Source organism: Halichondria panicea, chromosome 2, assembly GCF_963675165.1.
Source record: "Halichondria panicea chromosome 2, odHalPani1.1, whole genome shotgun sequence".
NCBI lineage: Eukaryota > Metazoa > Porifera > Demospongiae > Suberitida > Halichondriidae > Halichondria > Halichondria panicea.
In genome coordinates, this window is record NC_087378.1 from 5,072,905 (window position 1) to 5,093,243 (window position 20,339).

The 20,339-nt window shown below is 39.8% G+C and overlaps 2 protein-coding genes across 4 annotated transcripts; one reads left to right on the forward strand and one right to left on the reverse strand.

The window, feature by feature from the left end:
* The first annotated feature begins 2,664 nt into the window (after positions 1 to 2,664).
* LOC135331163 (probable RNA methyltransferase Y17G7B.18) lies at positions 2,665 to 10,621 on the forward strand. Of its 3 annotated transcripts, XM_064526230.1 has the most exons (9): positions 2,811 to 2,954; positions 3,147 to 3,555; positions 3,614 to 3,717; positions 3,763 to 3,927; positions 5,038 to 5,135; positions 6,216 to 6,402; positions 6,458 to 6,676; positions 9,888 to 10,014; positions 10,251 to 10,621. In XM_064526230.1, the coding sequence occupies exons 1-9, from the start codon at positions 2,928 to 2,930 to the stop codon at positions 10,466 to 10,468; spliced, it is 1,554 nt and encodes a 517-aa protein (XP_064382300.1). In that variant the 5' UTR covers positions 2,811 to 2,927; the 3' UTR covers positions 10,469 to 10,621. The 3 variants fall into 3 exon arrangements, with proteins under 3 accessions (XP_064382301.1, XP_064382300.1, XP_064382302.1); XM_064526231.1 differs by having other exon boundaries at positions 2,665 to 2,954; positions 3,614 to 3,927; XM_064526232.1 differs by lacking the exon at positions 2,811 to 2,954 and having other exon boundaries at positions 2,966 to 3,555; positions 3,614 to 3,927.
* LOC135331168 (fibronectin type 3 and ankyrin repeat domains protein 1-like) lies at positions 8,625 to 20,323 on the reverse strand. Its single transcript, XM_064526238.1, has 14 exons — positions 20,233 to 20,323; positions 19,450 to 19,529; positions 16,536 to 16,683; positions 14,321 to 14,445; positions 14,152 to 14,233; positions 14,025 to 14,099; positions 13,911 to 13,976; positions 12,227 to 12,315; positions 12,102 to 12,178; positions 12,001 to 12,055; positions 11,802 to 11,896; positions 11,671 to 11,748; positions 10,618 to 10,662; positions 8,625 to 10,569 (listed from the first exon to the last, which is right to left on the reverse strand). The coding sequence occupies exons 2-14, from the start codon at positions 19,484 to 19,486 to the stop codon at positions 10,534 to 10,536; spliced, it is 1,008 nt and encodes a 335-aa protein (XP_064382308.1). The 5' UTR covers positions 19,487 to 19,529; positions 20,233 to 20,323; the 3' UTR covers positions 8,625 to 10,533.
* Positions 20,324 to 20,339: the final 16 nt, after the last annotated feature.

Sequence of the window (20,339 nt, forward strand, 5' to 3'; positions counted from 1 at the left end):
TATTCCGTATACTGGCCAGTACTGGCTTCCCCAAAGACCGGATATGACATTTTGGGTGTGGTTTGGTTGGATTACACTTAAATAGAGAGCAGAATGATTCATTATCCTCGAGACAGAACCGCAAAATTATAGTCATTAGATTCGAGGTAAGGTCAGATTTTTAGCAGCACCTATTTTCTGAAATACAGCCACCTCGCTATTCCGGCCAAGCTGCACTGTCTCAAGGGTGTGACCAGTTCAAGATAATGAGAGTCTACTGTAATACATATCTACAGTGTGTACATTCTTGTGCACAAAACAAGCCTCAAGCCATAATATAGAGTTTGACGTCACATGCATCAATAACATGCACCATTTAATGCACTGAATTTCATATTCTGCTCTGTATTCTGCACTGTATCTCATATTTGCACTGATAATTATACGTGACATTTCCTTTTTCAAATGCCGCATAGCATAGTTCAGCACAGTTTTGTGTCTGCTTTACTTGGAAGCATCGTCAGAGTTAGTGGCTGTTTTGCAGCAGCATTTGGGGGGGAACCGCAGCAGCCCTCTGGCCTCACAAGTTCTTTTACTTACTAGCTACTAGCTAGCTGATATGACTGAGAACTATTTAGTACCAGAGGCTGTACAACATCTGCGAGTCAAAGGAAGTGTTTTAGACTCACATTCCTTAGGCGATTCAATTGCGTGTTACCTGCCAACACAAACACTGGGCTATTTTTAGCTGCCAAGAGTCTGATTCGTGCAATGTTTGATCTAGGTTATAGCTATTAGCTTAACCAACCATCGTTTCAGCTAAAGAATCATCAGGATGCCTGGAGTTGCTATGAGTATCACTTTGACCAGGATATAATAAGGAACGCGGTTCTTTAAGACTCGCGCATGTCGTGCCTCCTCTGATTTAGTACGCTATTATCAACTTGAAACTCCACCTCCTAGTCCAGTAAGCCCCACCTACAGTCTAGTTAGACTAAGTAATTAGCTCCACCAGAGTTAAATGGATTGGAAATGGATCATGTACTCCCATAAGCTGCATATGAGCAAAGACACAGTCGTGTTTCGCTCCCTACCCCCGGGAAAACTACTTTTATGGCTGTTTTGGAAACTTTAGACCTTTCCAACTCTCCCTTCATTTAATGAGCTTCATAATAATTATATATTTTTTTACAGGCCTAGCTAGTCTATATAAATTGCTAATGAAAGTCCGTGAAACATGTTATTAAGTTGGCTTGGCCTAAGAATTGTGTTCAGTCTGCATGGCCTGTCCTTTCTTCTCTTCTTGAACTTCTTTGCTTCTTGACATTCCTCTTTATGGGCATTTCACATTAATTTTCATTATTGAAGAGTATAATACTTCTGTACTGAAAAAAGAAAGGGAATCATAAATTTAAAAAACATTTGCAATGTGAATGTTACTAGGATTGCCACGAAAAGCGAAGAAACAAGAAATTCAGCGAGTGCATAACTCCAATCCGTTACAACGTCATGAACATGTACAGCCGAGTGGCCTACTGTTGATAATGATTTTAGAATCAAAAAATTCAAGTTGGGTAAAAATGAACCGAGAATAGGAAATAAATCATCCACCCACGCATCCAACACTTGCATGTTTGCTCAACACTGTTAGGGAAAACATTACAAACACATTACATACCTTGCAAAAAATTCATAAAAATTACTGAAGGATTTGCTGCAGGAAAAGCACAAAAACAAACAAAAAATATTGCTTAAAACAGTACATGTGAATGACGTTGTAGCGGATTGGAGTTATGCACTTGCCGAATTTCTTGTTTCTTCGTGCTTTTCCTGGGAATCCTAGCGACATTCACATTGCAAATGTTTTTTTAGTTATTAATGGTATAGGCATGGGTTTCAGTTTTTTACGGGGGCCTCTGCAATGGCATGTATTAGACACAACAAGTTTCCCAGGTTTCACAGGAGATTTAGAGCGGAACACGGATATAATTATGAGCCACTACCAGCCGACATGCGCAACAAATTACTACAAGTGCTAGTGAATTGGCCTGGACGTTATCACGTGACCGCAATGACATTAATGTATAGAGTGGCGTCGCCGCCCTCCCTGAAGGAGGACGGGAACCAAGCCTATCTACAGTTTTGTTCTGCCTGTTACGCAATAGCAATAGCATTATATAAATCTCTTAAAAATGGGTGTTAGCCAATAACTTGTGTTGGCCACGCCTCTCAGTCAATCCAGCATGTGCAAAATTCACACGTGGTAAAGTTAAGTGGGTGTGATCAATCCCACTTGAAATACTGCAATCTGATTGGAGCTGGTGGAATTGAACAAAACTGTAGATAAGCTTGGGTCCCGTCCTCCTTGAGGGCAGTAACCCCCGTCTAATGAATACACTGAATAGGACTGCTACATGCTGTTGCCAACTCACAGAATGTGGAACGACTTTCTTTATGGTCCAGTAATTTAAAGTGGGCTTTCTTTTTGTTTCAGTAGTTTCCCACACATCTCTGGTCACCTTCCTCCCTACTCCAAACCTTGGTAGCTTGTTCAAGATCTTAAAAAGTTGTGTAGGATTTTGTGACATCTCGACCTACATACGTACGTATGTACGTACGTGTAATAGAGCAGAGGAGGAATTCCAGGGTCAAAAGGTCACACCACGTTGTAACATTAGTCTCGAGGCCAGACTCCTCCCGGGAGAGTCTGACAAAGCGCCTCGTCGTCCTAGCGTTCAATTGGAGACGGATCGGCCTGGGGTCCCGAGGCTACTTTTCAGTAGGTTTCTGTATATCTTTTCTTTTTTCTCTGTGCACACACATTCCTCCAGAGGCCGTGGGGGGCCCAAATCCTAAATCGCAACTGTTTTAGGCTCCGGGGGAAGCCCCATATCGCTTCTACACGTACAAATACGTACGTATACGTGGACTGGACGACTTATATATGGATGTCATTGATCTCGGACATAATACAGGTAGAACAATATTTATTATATTAATTCACTGTACCGTATATTAAATTATGCATGTGTTGTATAGCTCACCAACATAATACTGTACGTGTGCGTGTAGATAATGAAGATAGTGTGGTACCAGGATATGGCCAGGATGGGTACAGTACGGTATAGACTATAAATTTAGCTACGTACCTCTTCTCTTCGTAATAGCAAATCTTAATTATGATGAACTGTATGGAAGAGACTAAAGAAGATCATGATGCCTCACGAACGCAAATTTCTGGACAAAAAAGAAAGTTTCCAGAGCTGGCTCATTGTGAGGGTGATATTAAGCAAGGGTCTCCTTCAAAGCAACCCCGAATCGAGCAGCGTCCACAGTCAATCAGCAGCACCCAGCTGGCTTATAGTGTCATGAAATTTCGTCTCGGAGGAAGTGTTTCAGACCCCTTAAATCTTGAAGGAGATTCTGCAAAGCAAATTGATGGTGAGTGCTCTACTTGTGCACCATCACCTGCTCTACCAAGTGGCCAGCTATCTCCGCTGCCACAACACCTACAAAAAGATCCTCTTAATATAGAAGGAAGAACAATGAAAGTTGTTCATAATAAGCAGACTTCAGGTAAGGGCATATGCAAGTGTGTTAGTGTGTGTATAATTATTCTGCTGACTTAAAACAGGTGGAGAAAGTGCTTTGCATTTGTATGGTAAATCAGGTCACAAACGAAAGCCAAGAAATAGGCGTCGAAACAGCTCAAAATCAGATTATCAAGATACAGCTGAGGTGAATATTTATTCGCTTACTACGCACTGTCAATCTGATTTTCAGAAAAAATCATCAATCAGCTCCCAAAAGTTTCGTTACGGGAATTATGATCGTTACTATGGATATCGTAATAGCGGTGTAGACGAGGAAGACCTTCGCATATCAATGTTCCAAAAGGAATGGTTTGAAGGAGTAGACTGCTTAGATATTGGATGTAATACTGGTCAGGTGAGTTACGCTGCTCATATACTGTGTTCACAGTATACGTTAATTGTTAGTCAGACGGATGAACACAGTATACGTTAATTGTTAGTCAGACGGATGAACACAGTATACTTTAATTGTTAGTCAGACGGATAGCCGTAGTAGTTGAAAGGGAATACACTCCCTGTATTGTAAGACTATGTTCTTGCCCTTGCTTTTAAAAGTACACTTACATGCACTAGTACTGTACTTATATTAATATACAACACTATACATGTAATACGTACTCTTTTGGGGCGCTGTTTGTGTTAAGGTAAAAATTAATACCGTATAGCGCAAAATTTTAGAGGGGCTTAGTTAATTTTTGCTGATTTTGTGGATTAGCAATCCTACACGAAAATTAAGTCCATGAAAATTGTTCTTTAATTTGAATTATCTACTATAACGTGCAAGGATTAAGGGCGTGGCTTGCAGTCATTCCACGAACATTGTGCAACAAAATGCTTTTAGAGGCTGTTCCACGAAATATAAGTGCCTCGAAAATTTCACGGTATACGGTAGTTGGTCTTTGCCTCAAAACGCAGGCATACTTGTCCACCACATAAAGCATAAAATGATGAAGCCATAATATTGACCACATAACTTCTGGGGCCAAACTCAGCGCAAATCAACTTTTAGTCGGGGGCATACCTTTTGTCAAAGGGGGGAGGGGGAAGAGGAGAAAAGGTATGGAGACTCTTCCAGCACTTATGTATTACACACAAAATAACGTACACTAAGTGTTTTCCGAATTTTGTGAGTATTTTTTTAGAGAATAACTCGTCAATGTTTCGAAAACTGCACAACTTCGCTGCTGCTAGGTTAGGTCTAAGCTCAGCATGTTCATTGTCCATTCTTGTTCTTTCCGTTGGAATGCTAATAAGCCCACAGGCGCTAGCTGCTGTAGTAACTGCGAGTGCCTGCCAATCACAGTGATTGCATGCATTCCGGTAAACCGCGCCCATGTTTTCATGGGGAAATATTTCGTGGAGGTCAGCTTGCCCACAGAAATTACCCGCTATACGGTATATTCCCTGCATGGTACGTATTATAGATAACCTGCACTGTTGGAACCATATAATATCTTTCCTCCAGATAACCATTAAAATTGCACAAATTTTCAAGCCAAGAAAGATAGTCGGAATTGATATTGATCACAAGCTAGTTCAGATGGCCTGGAAAAATTTACAAAGGTGTGTCCCTTGCCGCTATAATTATACGGTCCACTGAGATTAAGCCTTGACTGTCCTATAACGATTGTAAGTATGAACATGTTTGGCTATGTGTGTGTGTGATACGTGTATACTTAACACCAAATAGTCGTAGTGTGATCCCATGTTGTTACCCAAGGCCGTGCAGTTTTCGATGTTAAAGCTTCGTTGTCTAATTAATAAAAGCGACCAAAGCTTGAACTTGCACACGCGGTTAGCTAACTACACGCGGCCTTTATTCGAGGTGCTTATTTACAGCTGAAGTGATCTTGTACCAAGAACAATGGTCACTAAAGTAGAAGCTACAATTATATATAGCTGCTGTTATTTGCTGCTTAGCTAATTTATTGTACAACACTCTTTTGGTTGCTATACACCTGTAGATATAATTATTATTCATGTCAACAGCCAAGGGTTAGCATGCACTTCAGTGCTCTAGTTTGTCTGTTTGTGACACATGAATCTGCGAGTCTGGATTCCATGGCGCTGCGTTTACAGCATGGATAGCCTTCACACAACAAGTTATTAGTTATAATAGTGGCAGATTTTGAAGCTTCGTTTGTTGAAAGAAGTTTGAACTTTACACGTTGGCAGCTATACACACCTGTCTTTTTATTCGAGGTAAGCCTACGTGTTTACAGCTGAAGTGATCCCGTACCAGGAACAATGGAAAAGGGTCACTGAAGTAGAAAGTTAGAATTATGACTGGTTTGTCGGGGAGGCTTCTTTGCTGACTCTGGATACCGGATCCTAGCACCAGGACCATACTTCTCTAAGACTCCAGCTTCTCCAGCTTCTTCATTGTGATCATAGTCCACAGTGCATGTGTACCATGCACCATCATTGTAGCAACAACTTTCATGCTCTTTTACATCAAAATAGTTAGTTTTTCTCTGAGTTGTTGTGCTATACAGCTCAGTCATACATACTACATGCACTGCTGTATCACTCGGTTTCTTTATAATCGTGTCACCGGCCGAGGGTTTGCACTTTAGTGCTCTAGTTTTCCTGTCAACTACATGTATGTATATGTATGAAAAGCTCTACAATTTAATCTCTTAGGGACCGAATACCGACTGTGGCTCCCGACGGTCGCCCCTTTCCTCTATCACTGTTATTGGCTCGAGGTCCACCAGCATTTCTCCCTTTGCTGTCCAAACCAGAAAGTTCATGTACTCAAAGCAGTGCCATTAATAAAGCAGCTGAAGATGTATCTAACAAATTTCCTAACAACGTTGAGTTTAAACAGGTAAGGTTAAACTGTGATCAGATTTTTAATCACAGTGAATGATGTTTGGTTTCAGTGCAACTATGTTCCAAACAAAGGCTCTCAGGCAGACTGTCAAAATGCTGAGTATGACACTATACTAGCACTGAGCCTTACCAAATGGATCCACCTAAACTGGGGTGATGATGGCATCAAAATGTTCTTTAGGAAAATCTACAATCATTTGAGACCAGGAGGGCGCTTGATTTTAGAACCGCAGCCTTATACATCGTATTCAAGGAAAAAGAAACTTGCTGTAAGTGTCTATGGGGATAAAATAATGTGCGTACATGTATGTACATGCAAAGGGTATATACCATATAGCAGGTAATTTTTGGGGCAAAATATTCGTGGTTGAGCAATAATAATTATTAATATTTAGTCATTTCATGGATAACATTTTCGTGGTTGCTGCTTGCCCCGCAGGTAAAGGTAGGCAAGGTCGCTTTATTCAAGTTTATACCCTCGAAATATACCCGCTATAAACCCATGCATGATTATATCACTCGTGTTGAGTTGTGGACTCGTGTACTCTTGTGTTCTTTTACTAGGCTGGGTTTTTTTCACTGAAGAAGGCTGTTTATTCGAACAAGTTTGGGGTACAGTGCTAGCTCCTTATATATATAATTCCCTTGTTGTTCAGTCTTTAGAATAATGTTTTCTAAGCTTCAGAGAGAAGCTTCAGCTAAGAGCCATTCCAATCGATTCCAATAATAATAAAACGGGAACTGACTTCGTACACGATAGTACACGAATATAAATGTCACAAAAGTGAACGAGAATATACTAATAGCCAGAATTGGCAGGCTTAGTTGTTCGCCTAACCGTTATAAAAGCGAAAACTCGGCCTGGGATCAAGGCTATACATGCAGTAGCATTTGTGAACTTGATCTCTTTGGACACACCCTTTAATTAATTATTCCTGAATATGTAATGCGCATGCGCACTCATTCCCCATGTGTGAGAAAATAATATCCAAGATCCAGATCATCTTTTTCTTGAGGGCCTGGTAAACACTACCATATACAACAATGTAACAATGTAGATGCATGTACACAAGTCTTTTCACTGAACTACAGATCCTGAAAGAATCAATTTTCTTCTTTCTTGAGGTCCTGGTAAGCCATAAATAACAACAATAGATACATGTAAATAAGTATTTTCTTCTCAGTGACTTTATATAGAGAAGCTAACTTTAAAAACTACTATAACACTTGAGCGAAAGCATAACATGGCGAGAGGCATTAGCAAGCGCACGCTTGCAACATTCGTTTATAATATATATAGTAGGGAGAATATAAAAATTATTATATTTTATTAATAATTATAAGCTTTTTTCTATAATGAATTTTACTAGCAGAAGTGATTATATCTAGTGTTTTGTAGCTTACCAGGACCTCTAGAAACAGAAATTGATTCTCTGCCAGGATTGTGGATGAGTGTGCATGCGCATTAGAATAACCCTTTATCGTTCAGCCGCACACAATCTGGAAACAGTTCCATCACTTTAGTTCGCATCTGAGCCCAACCCACCAAATTAGCTTGATGTTATCTCCGCCCCAAATGAAGTGGCTAATGGCTTTTAGATCATGTTTGTCATAAATACTGCAATCTGATTGGTTAGAGGAAATGTTCTATCCAATTTAGAAAATCATGTACTTCAATAGAAAATCATGTACTTCAATAGAAAATCATGTACTTCACTTAGAAAATCATGTAGCAAAGATTAGATAAGAACATTCAAATCTGATTGGCTAAATACTCATGGTTGCTATGATCTAAAATGGTTAGACACTGTTTAAGAAGTTTCCACATGATTTAGAAGTCCTCAGGGCTAGTAGAACCCTCACTGCGTTCGGGATACTACAACCAGCCCTTTGGGCTTCTAAATCATGTAGAAACTTCCTAAACAGTGTCTAACTATTATGTAGAGATGGGCGTGGGTCAATGGCTGTGCACAAACTAACCATCGATTTTATGCTTTGCTGCTGCCTCGATGGAAGTATGTGTGGCCTTTAAAAGCTGCACTCTGGTCAACTAAGCTGCTTAGCAAGCATGTAGACCATTGTAGAGCTTGTGTCCACTTGTGAAGTGCCTGTGTACACAAATGGCTTGCTGCTTCCTCTTCGAAAATATTCTATGGCTACCAAGATAGTCCAGAGGGTCTATCAATGGATACTACTCAGTCCTACATGCTGTATAGCTTGTTTTAAACCTTTTTTTTTTTTTTTTTAAGTGTCCTAATTGAACAGCTCAGCAGAACATCAAAGGATAATCGCATTCATGATACTATCCAATCTGCCACAGAATCCAATATCATGCAACATTCACAAGTTGATAGCACACTCCCTCCCAGATAGTTGTTGTAAAAATTACAACATTTTGACTGGTAAAGGGATAAGGGTTGTGTCTGCAAGAGGTCAAGTTTATGGCCGGCTACTAGCTGCTTTAGCAGCTCTTTTCTGACTCTTGTACGTAGTTAATAAAAAGCTAGCGCTTTAGTGCAAGGATAACTCATAAGTTGAATAAAAACTTGCGAACAAATAATGCTACGAAAGATTTTGAAGAGACTGCAACAGCCTTCAATTTGAGTCAAACTAGCCATAACTCGAGAAAGAAGCTTTAGTTTGCTAATCCACGAATCAAAATCCAAGAGAACGTAGTTAGAAGCTGTTAGTTTTCGTCGCATTGTAATCGTTGAGCAGTTACAGACAAACAGACACACACACACAGTCGTATCCCTCATGCGGCTACGCCTCGAGGCATAACAACGCTGGCTAGGAAAGGCCATTAACTAGGGGATGCTGGAAGCATTGTGTAGGGCGAGCCTTAGCGAATTTGCAGGTAGTAGTGTTGTGTAAGCGTGGGTGTAGAGAATAACAGCCTCAGTTCTCTTTCATCTGTAGTTTCATTAGCGCGTGCTTCCTGACGACGTTCCCTGGCCCGATCTGACCGCTCGTTACATTATCTTCTGGTCTGGATATGGAACTACTTTCTTGACGTAGGGAGCACCGTTGCCTTCGCCGCTGTTGACCTGTATCAGTTACAGTTTCATCCATAGTAGACTACCAGTGTACTTTTGCTGATTTAGTATCTGCTTAACTTGCAAAGTATATACGATATATACTGCAGCGAGCGATCGTCACGCTAAAAAGCTTTGCTCTGAAATGCAAATTCAGCGATCATCAAGTTAAAAAGCTTCAAGCGACAGACAGACAGACAGATATCTGGTCGCTGAGCTTTTCTCTACAGTACTCGAAACTATGGGACTCACCTCAGGGCTCGCCCCAATAACATCTATCACAAATGTTATTCATTATTCATTAGTGGAGTTGCGTACTCTTCCTAATGAATTTTGATGGTACAAAAGCTGCTATTCCGTGAAAACCTTTCTAACGGTCTTTCCGCAAAAGTTTATACTCTAGAAATATACTAGCAATTATTTTTTATGTGCCTTGTATTTTCAGCCTCAGATACTGAAGAACTATGAATCGATTACTTTCTTCCCTCGTGATTTTCATTTGTATCTAATGTCATCGGAGGTTGGCTTTACTCAGCACAAGCTACTTGGGGTACCTGGTAACCAGTCTAAAGGTACCGCTGTCTGTATATAAATGGCAAGAAATAATTTTAAAATGCCCTTTAGATCGTGAAGTGTGTGCAAATTTTATCAAGTACATGTATAGGTTAAGTTAGTAGCAACATGTGTGATCTAAACAATTAATCGTTACCATCATATATATTTTTTTTGCTGTTTCAGTCATGCACACTTATACAGCTGCTGTGCAAGATCCACATTAATTATTATAGTGTATTTCATCCATGTGTAGGTTTCAGACGTCCTCTTCACTTATATAGAAAGTCAATTTTACCAACGGTACCGGTTATACCGTTATCTATCGACAGAAGTGGAGCTGTTACTGGTATTGAAGACCTTGACACAGTGAAGTGCAAGAGGCTGAAGTCAGTCATCGGTGGTGTGTCAAAAACATTTACACTGGATGCAACAAGGCACACAGTTAAAACTGATACATGCAAAGCAGATTGACTCCTAATAGCAAATGTATAATAATTGTATGATTGCCACTAACTAGAGTTTTACTTGACGCCAATTTAGTTTCCTTTAGATTCCAGCAACTCCACTGCATCCTAATAATATCATCGTAACTACGAAATCAAAATAATTGTTAAGTATACCTGGTGATTGAATGATTGAGCGAAATCCTTAGCACTCATGCCGAGCTGCATAAAATAACCTCATAGGTACACATGCAAAAGTAATGCATACAGTAGTGTGTTTGTGTGTACTTTCTACAGGCTTCTAGTCATGTTTTAATTTGTGGATTTGCAAAATAACACTTCGTTCTCGAGTTATGCCTAGTTTTGTTTTAGTTACGCCATGTAGCCTTTTCAAAAGAGTACCGTATAATCCGGTTAGTAAGCACATGCGCCTATAGGGAAAAGAGCAGGCCTCTATGCGCCTATTATCTGGATGCGCTTATAGAGACTAACAACGGCCATGACGTTTCAATGTAGCAAATCTCCATGTAGCTATATAGCTCAATCGTTTGTCTTCAAGAGGTCTATAGTCACATCTGACAGCAGTTACACAACTACCTGTAGTGAAAGAGACTTAATATCTACCGAATTTTGGGCAGAGAACTGTGCAAAAAACTGCAGAAAACCATGCGCCTTCTATCAAGGCCCTTGGTCTGCTAACCTATTAGTTGATGTGGGCTTATTAACCAAGTGCACTTATTCAATTGTGACATCATTTTTAGCAACAACTATGGTCGTTATTGGTCGATCATTTCCCACTTTTTGAGTTTCCGCGTGATTTATGCCCAGAGGAGAATAGTCAAGGTCAATTAAATTAACTGTATTCCAATCGTCTAATCTACACCTCCAACCCTTGTAAACGTCACTGTGGTTGGAGGTAACAAAGAAAGAGTAGATAATTGGAATGCAATTAAAGTTCTCCAGAAGCAAATTTTAATTGAGCCTGACTACCGTATAAGCGGGTATATTTCGAGGGTATAAATGTTTGCAGTAAATACTTAATCCGCGAAAACCGCTAACATTTATACCGCTCGAAATATATGTATACACGCTATACGGTGTCCTCCTCTGATGTATACCTCTATGCAGCAAAATTATGTTTATCATAATTATGTGTGTGTATTAGCAATAGCTAGTAACTTAGCTTAACACATCCACCGAGGCATCAACATCCGCGGTGCTTTCATTTACCTTAGTTTTGACCGCAGGGTCAGCACCATTAGCCAGTAAAAGTTGCACAAGGTCTTTGAAACCATTCAGTGACGCCAGCTGGGTGTACTTTTGTTCAAAAGGTACATCGTAGATTAATGTAATGTTCTCACCATAAGTGGCGTCTTTCCATTTTTATCACACTTGCTCACATTTGCCCCTGCCTCGATCAAAACTTGAGCGACTCTAGCTTTACCACCAAATGTTGCTAATACGTGCATATCACGTTCACACACTTGTAATAGTAATGATTACAACAAATAATTGTGCTTCAAATAATTAACTAATAATTAACTATGTTTTTTTGCTCACCAGTTCTTAGTAAAGGTGTCCAGCCCGACAATGTACATTCATTCTTATCATCAACCTATAATAGCATCCTATAATGTGCACTGATAGTGCACGCAACCTACGTTTACTCCTTCGCTAAGGATGTAGTTAATTGTAGATAGGTTCCCTCCGTCTACTGCGTAATGAAGAGCTGAGAAGCCTGTACAGAAATGAGATATTAAGTATAATTTGCAGTGGTAATTACTACCTGAATTGTCTCGACTAGTCCAAGACGCTCCACTGTCTGCAATAAGTTTTGCTCCCTCAGTATTGCCAAAATAGCAAGCTTCCATCAAACTGGTATAGCACAATTTACACGATAAATTTTGGTATGTGTGTATACCGTATAGCGGGTATATTTCGAGGGTATAAATTTTCGCGGATGGACCATTACAAAGGATTTCGCGGATTTTATTTTCGTGGTCTGAGTTCCAGCCTTTTGGCGCATGCGCACATCAACATGCAGCTGTACCTCCACACCGTTAGCCTCGAATCCAGGCCTAGCCTATACGGTGAGGCACCTCTTATTGTCGATAAGTGTGGTCAATAATACTGAACACGCCTACTATTCAATAAAGATATAAATTTTCGTGGGTATAAATTTTCGCGGTAGAGGCTCAATCCACAAAAACCGCGAACATTTATACCCTCGAAATATACCCGCTATACGGTATGTGTCAACCAGCTGTTGCATATAATAATATTAGGCGCGAGTATTCTTCAACCAATAGGATTTAACTATAGGATTACACCACTTTCGTAGTTTAGCAGTTCAGTTGCACGTGTTTTCTCAATCATTGACAGCATAATAGATAGTACAGCTATTATTGGGGAGAGTACGTGGAGTGTGTCGCCTGCCCCCACTAGCCTGAAAAATTATTTAGGTGGTCTTAGGTGAATTCTGGTTGGTTTTGGGGTTGCCTTTGCTACTCGATCAGTAACACATCTAGCAAATTTTAGGGGAAGGGGATATCCCTGCACGACACCCTGATACATAGACATTTGAAAAAGTGCACTACATACTTTAAGGTGACATATTTTCACGAGTACTGCAAATGAGCAAAAGTGTGTACTTGCAGATAATTGAAAATGCAATGAATCTCATTAAAACTAACTTAATTGCAAGTAATTATAAACGCTATGACTAGCATTAATTTCAAAGCCAGCAAAATGAGCTAAACAGTGAAATCGATAACAAATTTATCTGTGAAAATAAGGTAGTGAAGGGAGGGGAATTAGAAATGAAAGCCAATTACATGGTGCTTTTACATTTGAAGTTTGATGTCTATTTGGAGGCTCTAGGAACATTCGTCTATCTGTGTCATTGCCCAGCTATGTGTCGGGGAAATTTCTTTTTTGTGTGTGTCCAAATACGTATAATTCTCACCCCCATAACTGATTCTATACTACACTCCCTGATAGTGAGGAAATGAAGAAAGCAATATTTTTGATTGTCTTGAAGTAGCTAGAAGTACAGAACATTTGTTCACACTTAATATGAGATGTTTGTTTATATACTTGCAATACGTACATATACTGTGCCATAGGGCCTCAAATGAGGTGGCAGTGGAGTTAATGATGTTTAACCTTCCATGTTAAAACTAAGCCTCGATAAAACAGCAGATATAGCGGATAAATTGAATATCATTTTCAACTTCAACAGAAACAACTATACACGACAACAGTTGTCAATCGTATTCCGCTAAAAACATTGTACGGTTGTGAACAACGCAATTGTCGAACTACATAATTATTACATAGATAAATTAAAGTAGACTTATGAAACTGGATTGACGTGCGGCTCCCCATTTGCTTGTTTTGGTGCTTCCCCCACCAACCAAATGTAGTATCGTATTACAGCATTTTGTTTACACACAGTTGCACTATTTTACCTTGTTTTACCACCATAGTTGCAGTATTCTACATTTGCTCCCATGTCTAAAAGAAGGGAAACGATGCTGCATGGGATCATGTACATAAATTGCTGGAATATATACATAGCTTACTTGTTTTTAGTTTGACTGGAAGCAATCATTAACGGGGAAGATCCGTAAATATCAGGTACATCAATATAAAGTGAACTATGAAGAGTAAAGTCTTATCATACACCATGTAGCTAATAACATTTTTTACTTCTCATCCAGTATGGTCTTAACTGCCTGTAAATTCCCTCGATTTATGGCCTTATGAAGGTTTTCGCTTGTTCTTGGCTGTTCTATATGTATGAAAAAGTAAAAACCGCCCAAGTTATCTGATGACTGTATGACCCACAGAGGAATTGTCTATAACAATTTGTACTTACTATCAGTTGTAACAGTGACAGTACAGCTCCAAGGTCCAATACCAGTGTCATTCAAAAGCCTGACACAGTATGTATACTGTGTTAGCGCCTTCAAACCAGTGAAAATGTGCTGAGTAGCATATCCCCTGAAAAATATACAGTTTTCTGTTACAATGTTTATCCTTCTGAACTGGAAATACATACACGTTGAGTCCCACTCTTAGAAGCTTGGCAAACAAAATGATTGATGCAGTGAAACTCGACTTGTAAATGGTTCAATGTCTGGGCGTGCTAAGCATACTCAATATGTAGCTATTTATAATTATACCACTAAAGTGGTGATCAGAGTATATTGAGTCGGTAATCAATGTTCAGGCCATATCAATATAGTTAGGCTTCATGTGTACATTTGCAAGCAGAAGTGAAGCTCTCACAGACAATAAATTATACTAATTTGTTAATCAGAGAAAGTTTAGGGGAAAGAACAAGCTTATTAAAAATAATGATAATAAATTATTATGTGATCAGAGTATATTGAGTCGGCAATCAATGCTCAGGCCATATCAATATAGTCAGCTTTATGTGTACATTTGCAAAGCGGAAGTGAAGCTCTCACAGACAACAAATTTGCCTTAGTCAGAGAACGTTTAGGGGAAAGAACATATTTTTGACACATGGTGCACATAAGAATTTATGAATTTATAAAGAGGGCATGAAACTCATTACCCATGTAATCACCATACTTCATATTAGAGGCAGGATATACTATAAATAGAATCCAGTAGTGTGCAAAGTCAAAATTTCCACCCATGCAGGAATAAGAATGCCATAGTAAGAGATGAAGTTTGCTGATTCCAGGGGCGTAACAATGAGGCAGAGGAGGCCCTTGCCTCCTGCTTAAAGTTTCATGCGACTCACCTCACTAGCTTTTAATAGCTCTGGCTAGCTAACTTCTGGATAACTAGCTAACTAAGTACATAGAATGAAGAAATGAGCTCTAGCACTGTCATGTTGATGAAGAAAAGAGAAGGTAAATAGCAGTTTTCTGCCATTTGCATGCGCTTCTACGCGATAATTAGTGGGTGTGGTTTCCAGACAAACAATTTGCGGGGGCAGTTGCCTCCTTCCCGTAAATTTTCTAGTTACGCCCCTGGATTCTGAGAATAGCCTGATCAAGTTGAAGTTTCTCTTTATAAACCCTTGATTTAGCTGAGTATTCTTTTGTTGAGGCTTTAATTGTGCTTGTGGCATGTCCAAAGCGATCTTGATTACCATACATGTACATGCACATACTCAGAGCTACAATAACTACAATGTATATATACCGTATAGCGTGACATTTTCTACGGGCTTAACTTTCGCTATTTTCGTGGGTTAGCAATCCTACATGCATGTACATGTACACGAAAATTAATTCCACGAAAATCGTTCTTTAATTATCTACTGTAACTAGCAAAGATTAAAGGCGTGGCTTCTGGTAAGTACCGTACGGGTAGAAAATTTCGAGGGTGTAAATTTTCGTGCAATTCAATATTGTCTTATTTGGAAAATTTCGCGGGTAGTAAATTTCGTGGAGTTAGGGTGTGTCACTATCTCACATGCGTAAACAAAGCCTTTCGCGGGTTTTAATTTTCGTGTTCTGCAGCCACCCACGAAAAACGCGAAATTAAAAGCACCTCGAAATTTTCTACCCGTACGGTAGTCAATTCACGAAATTTAATGAAATGCTTTTTTAGAGGTCCTCAAAAATGAAAACGCTACTACAAAAAACAGTATAAAGTTGTAGCTGTCTTCTTTTCGCTAGAAGTTCTAATAAGGCCACCTCAAAATAAGGCGATCCTCTACATGTACTTGAACATTTTACCATAATTAATTTTGTGTGCTTTCGCTAGAAGTTCTAATAAGGCCAACTCAAAATAAGGCGATCCTCTACATGTACTTGAATATTTTACCATAATTAATTTTGTGTGCTATAAAACAGTATAGGCATGCAGATGCTCTTTGATTGTTAGGTTTAAGCGTTCAACACAGCTCTCATTCTGCAAAGAAGGCTGGCATTAGATTTTCTTCCAACATGTTGTCGTTTAGCCCTTGGTCATTGGTCTGTGAGGCGAATAAACACGTCTACTTTGCAACTCTTCCAAAGAATCAATTTTATCTGACTATGATTGGCCTGAGCGTTCTTTGCTGACTAGTCTAAATCCACATTATTATAAACGGTGGTGTATACTCTTACCTGTACACAATCCCAAACCCTTCTTCTTTCACATGGTACTTGGGTCTTCCTGTTTCATTGGGTAACGTACCCCACAACAGTTGTATGGAGTGGTGTGTCGTCTTCAATACAGCTGGGGCACTGAGAGCTCCAATGTCGTTGGCACTGCCTGTAGTTATAATAATTTCACGAAGTAAGCATCCAAAACAATTGACGCTAACCAAACATGAACATAACTCTTCGGAACAAGATACCCTTCTAACTTAGACACATGTGGCAACATTATTCTGTTTGGATATACAGTAGACTCTCGCTATTCCGGCTCTCTGAAGTACGGCCACCTCGATATACCGGCCATTTGGCTTGGCACGGAATGCTAGCTATATGTTTACTGCACAAAACTCACCCTGAAGTACGGCCACTCGCTATTCCGTTTACCGGCCAGTGCTGGCTGTCCCAAACAAGGTTTTCAATGTAATTTTATACGTATATTACGGCCAGATATGACGTTTTGGGTGTGGTTTAGCAAATAAAATTGGATTACACTTAAATAGAGAACAGAAATTTTCATTATCCTACAGTATCCTCGAGGAAAGAACCGCAAAAGTAGTCATTAGATTCGAGGTAAGGTCGTTTTTAAGCCGCGGCTATTTCCTGAGCTACAGCCACCTCGCTATCCGGCCAAGCTGCATGGTCCCAAGGGTGACCGGATTAACGAGAGTCTACTGTACTATAATTACCATATAGAGGGTAATTTTCGTGGGGGAAATAGTCGTTATTTTTGTGGGCAAGGTGTGGCTTACCGGAACATAGGAATGCAGTTCAGGCAACAAGACTAAACGAAATTTTTACTCATGAAAACCACTGTTTCTCGAGTTGAACGAATTTTTTACCCCACGAAAATTACCCGCTATACGTATAATTAATAGTATGGCTAAGAGTGCAATATGAGATTAATAGCACGAATAACAAGCAATGGCAAGGATACTAATTGCACGAGGCGCAGCCGAGTGCTATTAATCCCTTATTGCACGAGTAGCCATACTATTGATTGTTAATAGTATTAAGAAAATTTTTAGCTGCAGTTTGAGTAAAAAAAATTTGCCGCGGCCGTTATTCGAACGTGCGGTCGTCAAGGCAGTAATTGCATGTCGTCATTAACGATGTGCAATTACTGCCCTTGACGACGTGCAATTACTGATACGCGATTAATCACTGTACGAATCACAGTGAATAATAGGACAACATGCGATTAGGTATATAATTATATGTGACAGGGCCTAGGAAAACAACCCTTATGGAGCAAACTAATTAATTGTATTTTATTGCTTAATTAAATAAAGCAGTGCTTAAGCTTCAAATTGATTACAATATCACTCACTTTGCACCTTCCTACCCCAAAATATTTTCGGGTGAAAGGGGGGAAGTATTGACCTACCATTTTGAGAAACGAATGTTCCAAGTTCTATCCGCATACAAGAACAGCATGAAAAAATTCAATGGCTGCCTTGTAACGGCTATACAAACTGTTACAGAGTCATTTTATACTGCATGGGAAATGGTATATAGGTCTAGCCTTTGTTACAGAGTTCCTTCCTGCCAGAGCTACTCGAGTGCTGGCTACTGGGGGAGCATCAACCAATACAAAGATACTTCAGGTATTCGTGTAACCTATGCACTCTGGTGTCCCTTAGTTACACAAGAAGTTCCAGTAAAATCTCTAGAGCTGCTAGTCAGAGCCATGTCCGGCGTTGTATAAATGACAATATGCCAGACGTTGTGGCAGCTTTGCAGTGCTTTCCTTGACCTTGCCAGTCAACTATTATAAATAGGTCTGCTGTACAACGAGTTAAAACTAAACTAGCTATAGGCTAGCCTCAATACCTGGCCGATTAAAATACGGCCTGGTCTCTATTGCATGGGTGATAGTGCACATGCGCAAAACTGAGTTATCCAGAATCTGGGTAACTCATTATACTTTAGTAAACCTTTGTAAAATTATATCGTAAACTAGTTTGTTTACTAGTTTCTTTCCCTACAAATACTTGTCTCCTGTGAAGCTGTGGCTTATGCTCTCTATTGCGTTGTTGAGAAGACTTGCTGGCTAGCTGTGGCCCTCTATGGTGTTGTCGAGAAGGCTTGCACACTAGTCTGAAGCCAGAAGAAGCTCTCATTTGTACAGAAACCAAGTTCAAAACATCACGACCATCCAACCATCATAGAGGTAGATGAGAGCCTCTTCTGGTTTCAGACTAGTGTGCAAGCCTTCTCGACAACACCTTAGAAAATGCTTGTTACAAATGATGCAAATCTGATTGGTTACTGAGAGGTCCCTTATTTCACTTAGAGACGTCAGCAGAGGTCTTCTACAGAGGTCCATTATATGTACTTGCCTATGGAACTTTATGTTGAAGTCATAGTAACGATGAATTTTAAAATAAAATATTTGTGTTCTGTAGTGCAGCTTTATAGATTTTGTCTCACTCTTGCAGCTACTAATAGCTAGTGCTCTAGTGTAGAGCTAACTACTAAGTAGAATAGCAAGTTTCTATTAGCAGTTTTTGCTATGCATGATTCACAAGGGGACAGAAACGGCCTTCAGACTAGCCAGAGCAAAGTTTTAACGTTGCTTTGAGGCTTGTAGAAACTCTTGGTTGCAGAGTCTTCTTTGTATTAATATAGCCGCTTAGCACTATTCTAAATCAGTTATAGGCCTCGTCCAACGGTCACTATGGGATTATGAGACCCTCGGGGTCTCATAATCCCATAGATACCTTGGACTCAGTCTATAACTATTATATAGAGTGAGTACGTGGGCGTGTATGGACCACGCCTATGATTAATTACACATGCAATAGATACCAGGCCGTATTTTAATTGGCCTGGATTCGAGGCTAGCTATACTAGCTATAGGCTATCTGTTTTGGGATTGTACCTTGACAGATAGGCTTGATCTGCATGAAGATGTCCATAATAACTTTGAACGGACCGCTGCAATCGCTATCTGTCAATGGACTGGGGGGACCAAATACTTCAATGAGGGACCAAATATTACAGGCGATAGCTGAAATATTTTATTCCCCCAGACTAAATAATTATTATGGCTTTCTTGAAATATTTGGTCCGGAGGACCGAATATTTCAGGGGACTATATAATTATTTCGTTAGTCTCATGAATCAGACACCCTAGGAAAGTCCGTCTGAGCACTTTCCGACCTGACCAATCAGATCAAGGATTGACAAAATTAAAGAAAATAAAGAATGACAGAAGCGTATGCAGCAGGACACATTTATAGCTAGCGCTAGTCAGCCTAATTATGGCTACTGTTAGCCAGTCAAGGAGCTATAAGTTGAGTTGACTGCACAGCATTTGTGCAACCTTTTCTTGATCTTTTAGCAACGTTCTTGGAGCAAGCCAAACAAAATTCATAGTTGCTATTAAATTCGGGGTTGACCTTTTGACCTTTTGCGCATGTTGGAACTAAAATTGATGGTTTGACCTGACGTAATGACAATTAAACTTCCATTGTGCAATGACCTCTGGACTAAAGTGCTCAGACAGACTTTCCCAGGGCGGCTGATTCATGAGACTAACATTTCGTCACAGGCTCCTGATATGAATGAAAACCTCTCGTCATCAATATTAAAACAACGGTGACACACGCTCGCCCCACAATGGTGTACATTCTCCTAGTTATAATAATAATAATAAGCTCACTTTGCATGGTCAATTTTCGATTCTGTACTGTCAGCTAAGCCGCGCCGCCCAATTCGCAGAGTTGCCAGTGTGCTTTCTTTAGAAACTTCACCTTTGACTTAGTCTCA